Source organism: Myotis myotis, unplaced genomic scaffold (genome assembly GCF_014108235.1).
Source record: "Myotis myotis isolate mMyoMyo1 unplaced genomic scaffold, mMyoMyo1.p scaffold_m19_p_17, whole genome shotgun sequence".
Lineage (NCBI taxonomy): Eukaryota > Metazoa > Chordata > Mammalia > Chiroptera > Vespertilionidae > Myotis > Myotis myotis.
Genome location: NW_023416321.1, coordinates 1,020,232 through 1,028,793, shown reverse-complemented (window position 1 = coordinate 1,028,793; position 8,562 = coordinate 1,020,232). Strand labels below are relative to the sequence as shown.

General features: G+C 65.1%; 1 protein-coding gene across 2 annotated transcripts; it reads left to right on the top strand.

The window, feature by feature from the left end:
- Nucleotides 1–497: 497 nt before the first annotated feature.
- CBX2 (chromobox 2) lies at nucleotides 498–8,190 on the top strand. 2 transcript variants are annotated; one of them, XM_036341492.1, is made up of 5 exons: nucleotides 498–655; nucleotides 739–782; nucleotides 1,761–1,826; nucleotides 3,690–3,795; nucleotides 4,318–8,190. In XM_036341492.1, the coding sequence occupies exons 1-5, from the start codon at nucleotides 584–586 to the stop codon at nucleotides 5,623–5,625; spliced, it is 1,596 nt and encodes a 531-aa protein (XP_036197385.1). In that variant the 5' UTR covers nucleotides 498–583; the 3' UTR covers nucleotides 5,626–8,190. The 2 variants fall into 2 exon arrangements, with proteins under 2 accessions (XP_036197385.1, XP_036197386.1); XM_036341493.1 differs by lacking the exons at nucleotides 498–655; nucleotides 739–782 and adding an exon at nucleotides 789–1,198.
- Nucleotides 8,191–8,562: the final 372 nt, after the last annotated feature.

The following is an 8,562-nucleotide window of genomic DNA, read 5'->3' as shown; positions in this document are numbered from 1 at the left end:
CTAGTTCCAAAAGGCGGAGGTCCCGTGGGGCCTGGCGCGCCCGCAGCAGCGCCCCTCGCAGGCGGGGGCAGGAAGCGGCCGCCGCGCTCCGTCCGCACTTCCCCTTCGGGCCAGAACAATGGCTTTTTCCTGCAAAACCCATTAGGAGGCGGCCGGGCGCGTCCCGGGGGCCGAGCCGGACGCAGCCGGCGACTTCCCGGGTCCGTAGCCCCGCGGCGCACCCCGCCCCCGCCCCCACTCGAACGCGGTCCCCCGGCCGCGCCCTGGGATTCCCGCGCGAGGGGGTCCGGCCAGCCCAACCCGGTCCGGCGCCCGCGCGGACCCCGGCCGTGGGCACGAGGCCGAGCTCGCCGCGAACAATGCGCGCCCCGCCCACGCCCCGCCCGCGCGCGCTCATTGGCCGGCGCCGGATTGGCCGGACGCGGGGCGGGGCGAGGCGCCGTGGGGGGCGCGGCGGCGCTGCGCGTGCGCGGGGCGGGCCCTGCGCGGGCGGGGGCGGTGCTTTGTGTGCGGCGGCGGGCGCGCGGCGGAGCGGCGGTGCGGGAGCGGCGGGCGCCGCGGAGGGGGACGCGGGCGCGGCAGCATGGAGGAGCTGAGCAGCGTGGGCGAGCAGGTCTTCGCCGCCGAGTGCATCCTGAGCAAGCGGCTCCGCAAGGTGCGTGCGGCCCGGCCCGGCCGGCCCTGCTGGGCCCGCGCCCCCCGCCCGCCGCCCGCTCACGCGCCCCTTTCTCCCCGCAGGGCAAGCTGGAGTACCTGGTCAAGTGGCGCGGCTGGTCCTCCAAGTGAGTCCCCCACCGCGCGAGGCCGCCTTCCCGCCCGGGCCCCTCGGCCCCGGGGAGAGGGAGGACCCTCGGCGCCACGGAGTTGGCGGTTGGGGGGGAGGGTCTGCGCCCAGCGCGGGAAGTTCGCGGGGTCCCGCGGGCTCCTCCAGCCGGCGGGGAGGGGGCGCCCCGGCTGCAAGGGGGAGCCCTTTGTTTACAAACCCGGGGAGTGCGGGGCTGGCGGCTTCCCCTCGGGCCCCCCTCGGGTCGCGGCCCAGCCCCGCTCCCTGCGCCCCCGGCCGCCGCCTCCTGCGCCGCGCGGGCCTCCGCGCCCATTTGTTGCTCGCGCCCCCTGCCCGCCTCCCCTCCCCGTGGGCGCGCGCCCCCCTCCTCCGGTCCGTGTTCCCCGCTGTAACCTGAGCTGTCTATTGATGAAGGTAGGGCTGCCTTTTTTTTTTTTATGGGAGGGAGGGAGGGGACTCGGCACTCCCGGAGGGGGCTCTGTTTACCGCCGCTCGCGCAGACCCGTCTCCCCTTTATTCCCGGGCCAACCCCACGTTTCTTCGCTTTCCCCTCCCGGTGCCTGGCCCGCGCTTGCTGGGGCGCCAGCCACGTTGTTTTCAATCTTTGGGCTGCGCCTCTGTGCCCCCGGCCTCCCCTCCCGCCTCTGGACAGCCTTCCCTTCCCGCTCGGGCTCCGGGCCAGGGTTTGGGGCTCCCTCCGCCGCGGTCCCTTTCACCAGGATTTGTTTTCCTCCCAGTGGGGAGACCAGCCCTCTTGAGGCGGGAGCTCATTGGGGAGGGGCGGAGGGGGGGTGAAGTAGCAGTTTCCCCTGGAGTTTAACGGTAAGGCACCGGCCTCCGAACCCGTTTCCAGGCGCTCACCCTGGACACGAGTGGGGCCTTTCTTGGGGTCGGTCTTCCGGGACTGCCGGCCGCAGCGATCGGCTGCTTTCTCAAGTGGCTGCTGTTTACTGGGACCTGCTCTTTGCTTTTCCAGACACAACAGCTGGGAGCCGGAGGAGAACATCCTGGACCCACGGCTGCTGCTGGCCTTCCAGAAGAAGTGAGGAGGGGGCTGTGCGGGGAGGGGGCGCTGGGGGGAACGCAGGGGGCGGGGCCTGCCCCAGGCATCCAGGGGTCCCACAGCAGCTGTCAGGGCTCCCTGCTGCCATCCCCAGGGCTGCCTGTAAAGGTGGAGCAAACTTTGAGGCCCCATAGGAGGCGGCCAGTGCTGTGTCTACACCTCAGAGCCCAGCCGGAGTCAGGGCTGCTGTTGGGCTCCTGAGAGCCAGGCTTGCCTAAAGGAACCGTCTGGATTCCTTCACCAAAAGCCCTGCCTTTCCTGTTGGGTAATTTGCAAACAGGGCTGATGGCAGCTAGGACGGCGGGCTTGGGGCAACAGTACAGGCCCGGCCTCCCCACCCTGCAGGTGCCACCGAGCAGGAGAGGCCCGAGGGAGCGGAGCGCACAGCTGGGCGGGGCCTGCCGGGGTGTGTCTTTTTCTGGGGGCTGCAGAACACACTGTGCCGGATGAGTGGTGCCCAGCGAGCGCGGGCACGCGGCAGCCCCCGGCCAGTCTGGGCCGAGTCTGCTTCTGTAATTCTAGGTGCCATTTCTATGTTTGGGCGGGAGCCTTGTTACAGAGAGGCCTTGAGGTGCTCGAGGGAAGGGGTGGTGAGAGGCAGGCGATGGACAGGCCATCCCAACCGGCAGGAGAGTCCAGAGGTGCTGTCGGGAGCACACGTGACGGGGAAGGTGTGGGCGCTGGGCAGGGGAGTGCCTGTCTGTCGATGGAGGCAGATCCATTAGCTGCTCGACAGCTGTCCCTGCTGGGGTCCAGCAGAAGGCTTGGGGCTTCTCCGAGGGGCTGTGATGGTGCCTGAGAGAAAAGCTGGCCTGAGGCGGGGGGCGGGGGGTGACACGTGAGCAGAGGCTTGCCCTCCTGCCTTTGGGAGGCCATAGCTCAGGTCCCAGAGCCGTGAGGGGGTGTCCACACTGACCAGAGAGCCTGCGGTCCTGGCTGAGCTCCTTAGGGTTCAGCAGAAGGAACAGGGTCGGTGGGCAGGATACCGAGATGGGGCTGTCGGACCCTAAGAGGCCAGAGAGGTAAAGCCGGTGGTCTGGGTCACATCCTGAGGCGGTGGGTGCTCTTTCTCCCGGAAATGGGCGGAAGGTCCCGCCAGAGGCTGGGAGCGCGGTTACGTAGGTGGCGGTCGGGCTGGTGGTGCTCACTGGACCCTGTAAGGGTCACCTGCCAGGCCCCAGGGAGATGCTGTCGGCCCGTTTTAATCATCAGGAAACCCCTCCAGATAGATCCTCTTCCCGGGGGATGGGCAGTAGCCTGAAACACAGGCGCTCTCGAGGGGCTGGGAGGCATCTCTTGTCGCCGTGGCCGAGTCGGGGCTGGTTGAAGGCGTCCTGGGGCTTCGAGCTCGGCCTCTGTGGGATCCAGAAACCGGGCGTCTTAGGAAGGGGAACAGGCGGGACTGCGCAGGGCACTGGCCTGGGAAGACCGCGTGCGGAGCCAGCAGAGCCGTGGGTTCTGTGCTCCTCAGACCTGCAGGTTTTGCGCGGGTAGTTGGGGGAGGTGCTGGGTCCTCACTCGGCCTAGACTCTGGTTTGAAATGAGGGGATTGGGCCATGTGACCACATGACCCCTCGTGGCATTCTAGAATTCGGAAACATTCTGCCTGCAGAAAGGCCTGGGTCAGGGTGCTGTACGTGGAGTCGGAGTCGGAGAGCCCGAAGCTGTCACGTGCAGGGCTCGCTTGGCTCCCTTCGACTTGTCTTTACCCGATGCCAGTGGAATGGAGGGGTGTGCAAACATCACGGGCGCTGCAGAGGGCTGGGCTGGAGTGGACGGGGTTTGAGGCCATGGGGTTCCGTGTGCGGGCGGTTCTGTGACCCCGATGGTGATTCCCTTCAGGGAACAGGAGAAGGAGGTGCAGAACCGGAAGAAAGGCAAGCGGCCCCGGGGCAGGCCGCGGAAGCTCGCAGTGATGTCCTCCTGCAGCCGGCACTCCAAGCTCAAGGTGGGTGGCGAGGTCTGCTCTGGCTGCTCCTGCTGGCGCTGGGTGGAGTGCAGGTGCAGGCAGGAGGGCTGAGGGCTTTGAGGAGGGAGTCCCTGGCCTCCTTGCTGCCTCCAGGCCTCTGCGTGGGGTCGCAGCGAGTGCAGGCTCCTGAGCTGAGGATATTTCTCCATTGGTTTCTATTTTTATTGCTTTATTTCCATTGATCTTTAGAGAAAGTGGGAGGGAGAAGGGGAGACAGAGAGAGACCCATCGATTGGTTGCCTCCTGCAGAGCCACGACCAGGCACAGGCCCTTGAGCAGAATCGAACCCAGGGCCCTTCAGTCCTTAGGGCAACGCTCTGTCCACTGAGCCAGGCCCACCAGCGCCATTTTCCTGCTTTTAGCTCGCTCCCCCCGTTTGCCTCTAGTGTGGAAGCGACGGGAGGTGCTGGCTTCAGCGTGGCTGAGACCCTGGGGGGGAGTGTGTGTTCTGGACCCAGGGACCAGGCCACAGAGGGTGACACCTTCCCTGGCTCTCTGCAGGAACCGGACACCTCCTCCAAGTGCAAGTCTAGCAGCTCCTCCTCATCCTCCACGTCGTCCTCCTCTTCTTCTGATGAAGAGGGGGACAGCGACCTAGACGCCAAGAGGGGCCCCCGCGGCCGGGAGACCCACCCGGTGCCGCAGAAGAAGGCGCAGATCCTGGTGGCCAAGCCCGAGCTGAAGGACCCCGTCCGGAAGAAGCGGGGCCGCAAGCCCCTGCCCCCAGAGCAGAAGGCGGCCCGGAGGCCTGTGAACCTGGCCAGGGTGCTGAAGACCGCCAGGAAGGACCTGGGGGCGCCGGCCGGCAAGCTGCCCCCTCCGCTCAGTGCCCCCGTGGCCGGCCTGGCGGCCCTGAAGGCCCACGCCAAGGAGGCCTGCGGCGGCCCCAGCAGCCTGGCCACCCCCGAGAGCCTGGCCAGCCTGATGAAGGGCATGGCTGGCAGCCCCAGCCGCGGCGGCATCAGCTGGCAGAGCTCCATCGTGCACTACATGAACCGCGTGAGCCAGAGCCAGGCCCAGGCCGCCAGCCGGCTGGCGCTCAAGGCCCAGGCCGCCAGCAAGTGTGGCCTCGGGCTGGACCTCAAGGTGAGGACGCAGAAGGGCGAGCTGGGGTTCAGTCCCCCAGGAAGCAAGCTCCCAAAGGCCCCCGGCAGTGGGGCGATGGAGCCGAAAGGGGGAGCCGGGGGGCCCCCGCATGCCCACAGTAGCAGCAAGGTGCCTGCCGGTGGCCTGGGCCCTCAGCCTGCGCCCACCCAGGAGCTGAGCCTCCAGGTCTTGGACTTACAGAGCGTCAAGAATGGCATGCCGGGGGTGGGCATGGTCGCCCGCCATGCCACAGCCGCCAAGGGTGTCCCTGCCGCTGTGTCCGGCGCTGGGAAGGGTGCCGGGGCTGGCCCCGCCGGGGGCAATGGAGCCGGCATGCTGACCGACACCAGCAAGAGTGAGAAGCTGGCCTCCCGGGCTGCCGCGCTGCCCGCCCCCGCGGGGAAAAGGGACTGTGGCCAGGGCAGCGCGGCCCCCGGAGGGCAGGAGGGGCCTGGGGCCCCGGGCGACGCACGCAAAGCGGCCGCGCTGTCGGAGATGAGCACCGGCGAGGAGAACAGCAGCTCCGACTCGGACCCGGACTCGGCCTCACCGCCCGGCGCCAAGCAGAGCCTGTCGGTGTCGGTGCAGACCAGCCAGGACTGGAAGCCCCCCCGCAGCCTCATCGAGCACGTCTTTGTCACCGACGTCACCGCCAACCTCATCACGGTCACCGTGAAGGAGTCCCCCACTAGCGTGGGCTTCTTCAGCCTGCGGCACTACTGACTCCGTGGCCGCCTCCCCGCCCCGCCTCGCCCCGGCCTCCGGTTTGGCTCCAGTAAGTGGCCCACACCCAGGCCACTCCAGGGCAGGCGGGAGGCCTCCCGGGCCCACCCTGCCTGGGGCGTCGGGCCGGGTCGTACCTCGATGCCTTGCTGGGGCCTGGCCGCCCCGTTCCTACCTCGGCCTTCGCTTCCCTGTGGCCTCAGGAAGTCTGGGCACCCCCTGCAGCTCGAGCCAAATCTCGGAACTGCCCTCCTGGCTGTGGTGACGGCTCCTGGTTCCTAGGGGCACAGTGTTCCAGGAGGGAACTTCTGGGCCAGCGTGGCTGTTCTGCCCGGTGGCACACGGCTATTGGGGTGGGGGGGTGGGGAGCAGGCCCGGAGGACCACACCAGGGCAGGCGGACTAAGATGGGGGGGAGCCGTGGCCTTGCTGTCAGAACACCCCCCCCCAACTGTGCCTGAGCTGTCCGGGGAGGGGATTTCATCTCCCTGTCGCTGTCCCCTCCCCTGACAGCTGAGGGCTGTGTGTGAGGTGGGGGAGGCAGGGACCCTAGAGAGGTTGCTTTGGTGCTATCTAACCTGGGGCCGCCGCGCTGGGCAAGTCCCTGAGCTGTTGCACCTGGAGAGCCAGCCTCTGGGTTTAGGGGGCAGGAGGAGAGGGTGTCACTCCTGCTGCCTGCCTTCTGCCACCTGTGCCAGGGCCACGCAGTCCTCATCTCAGCCCCACAAACTGCCCGGGCCTGCTGGCTGTGCGGGGGCCCGCCACCCCTGACAATCCCCCCACCTCTGGGGGCTCCATGTCCTTCCCAGCGGAGAAGCTGCCTGCCTGCCTGTGCATTGGGGATGCGGGGCAAAATCAGAGTGGCTCACCAGGCAGAGGCCCCGGGGAGCTGTCCTGGGCGCGGGAGAGGCGGGCCAGCTGGGGCGTCACCGGGTCTATAATGCCAAAAAGGGGGCTTTGGGGGACTCGGTGTTTTTTCCAATGATTGGTTAAGTTAGCCAGCGGTGGGGCCCTGACTGCTGGAGATCCGGCTGACACAGGCTGTTCCCCGGGCGGGCCTGCTACACCTCCACCCCCTTCCCCACTCCCAGCCCCGCCCTCCGTGCCAAATAGGACACGGGACTTTGTAGCCAAATCTGTTTGAACTGTGTGCCTTTGGGGACAGCCTGTGTCCGGGGCCCCACTGCGGGGTCTCCACAGGAGCTGGGGCTCGAACACGGCAGCCCCTCCGGCTGCTGCAGGAATGGTGCCCACCTTGGCAGCCGAGGGCGAGGAGTCCCTGACCACCAGGCTGAAACTGGAAAGTGGGCAGTAAAGGGAAAATGGCCCCCTGCACGCCCAGGCGGGGAAGGAAGGGGTCCCAGCATATACTGGGCCTCTGGCTCCGGCCTCCCCTGCTGTCCCCTGGGTGTGATCAGAGGGGTTCCTCCCCCACAGAGCAGCTGACAGCCCACCCCCACCCCCACCCCAAGCCTGTGGGCGGCCTGCAGACCCAGCAGCCAGGTCTGGAGACCCAACGAATGCGGTGCCTTTCTGTTCACCAGCTGTTTCAATCCCAAAGTTTGAACCTGCAAACACCTTGCTCCCGGCCACCCTGCCTTGCCGTGTGGTGTGTTTCCTGGGTGCCGTGACTCCGAGCGGTGTGTGCGTGAGTGGGCGCAGGTGTGACCGCCTCTGCTGGAGCCGGCCCAGGTGCTCCGAGCTGGGCGCCATGTTTACCAATTAATAAAAGTCCTGTTTTATTTGCTGCTATGTGTGTGTGCGCGTATGCGTGTATCTAGGCATCGGTCACATGTCCAGCGTGAGATTTCCTCGATCCGCAGGGGCTCCTGCCACGCAGAAAGCACAGTGCGCATGGAATGGGTGTCCGGTCCTGTCCTGTCTGCTTCTGTGAACGGGTGGGAAGAAGTAACCGGCCTGCCCTCCTCTTCGGGGGGTTGGCATATTTTTATACAGATATTTTTGGTACCAAAAAGAGTGCTCCTTGTTTTGGATACACTCAGAATTCTGACCTGACTTTCAGAGGGCCCTGGGCCTCACTAGAGGTTTCATTAGGGGTAAACTTTGGGGAAAGACCAGTGCTATGGGCCAGTGCCAATCATTGGCTTGATTTGTGTGTTTTTTAATTAAAAGAAAAAGCCGAGTTATTTGTGTATACCACTTTTAATTGCTTTACACTATGGCTGTTTGCTTTCTTAAAAGAGAACAAAAGTGGGTATGTTACTTCCCTGGGAAACCTAAGGTCTTTGTTGATACAGGACAGCAGCCCAGCCCCCAAATTCAAACAGGACCAACCAGTGAAAGGAAATACCTCCCCCAGGAAGCCCACCAGGGTTTGGAGGGCGGGGTGGGAGCCTGGGAAAGGTAGTGCCTAGATGGCCAAATTTTTGCTCACATGCATCTAAGAATTCTGTGCATTTTGTAGTATTTTTGGGAAACTAACACTAGCAATAGGTTGCAGAGGTTTTTTTAGACGTTAATTTATTTTGCAGGGGAAAGACATTCGCAAATGTGTCAGACCTTTGCCTTTTCACTTAGTATATCAATAAAAATTTTTTCTTACTTAGCCTGTTGTGTGTCGTGAGGGGTTGCCTGGAAACACCAGTGTCTTCGCTGTCCCCTTCTTGAGGCAAAATCCTCCAACGTGACAGAATAGAAGGAGGGGGATCTGGGGCTCTGGGGGAGGCGTGGCCACCTTTCTGGGGTGCAGAAAAGGATTCTTTTTCCTAAGCAAAGGTGTGTGGTCGATTATAGAAGTGAGTCCCTGTACCAGCGTTTCACAAAGAGTGGTTTGGCATCCCAGGGGACATGGGGCACAACGGGGGGTCGGGTGAGTGTTGCCACCGGCATCCAGCGCTAGAGGCCCAGACGCTGTGATGCTTCATGAACCCACTTTGAGACAATCTCCCAGAAACTGGTACTTTAGGTTGAAACAGCC

Excerpts from the sequence above, each read along its gene's own strand:
- CBX2 (XM_036341492.1), top strand. The coding sequence starts at position 584 with ATGGAGGAGCTGAGCAGCGTGGGCGAGCAGGTCTTCGCCGCCGAGTGC. Across the intron at positions 656-738 it reads TGAGCAAGCGGCTCCGCAAG|GGCAAGCTGGAGTACCTGGT; the intron begins GTGCGTGCGGCC and ends TTCTCCCCGCAG. Across the intron at positions 783-1,760 it reads TGGCGCGGCTGGTCCTCCAA|ACACAACAGCTGGGAGCCGG; the intron begins GTGAGTCCCCCA and ends TTGCTTTTCCAG.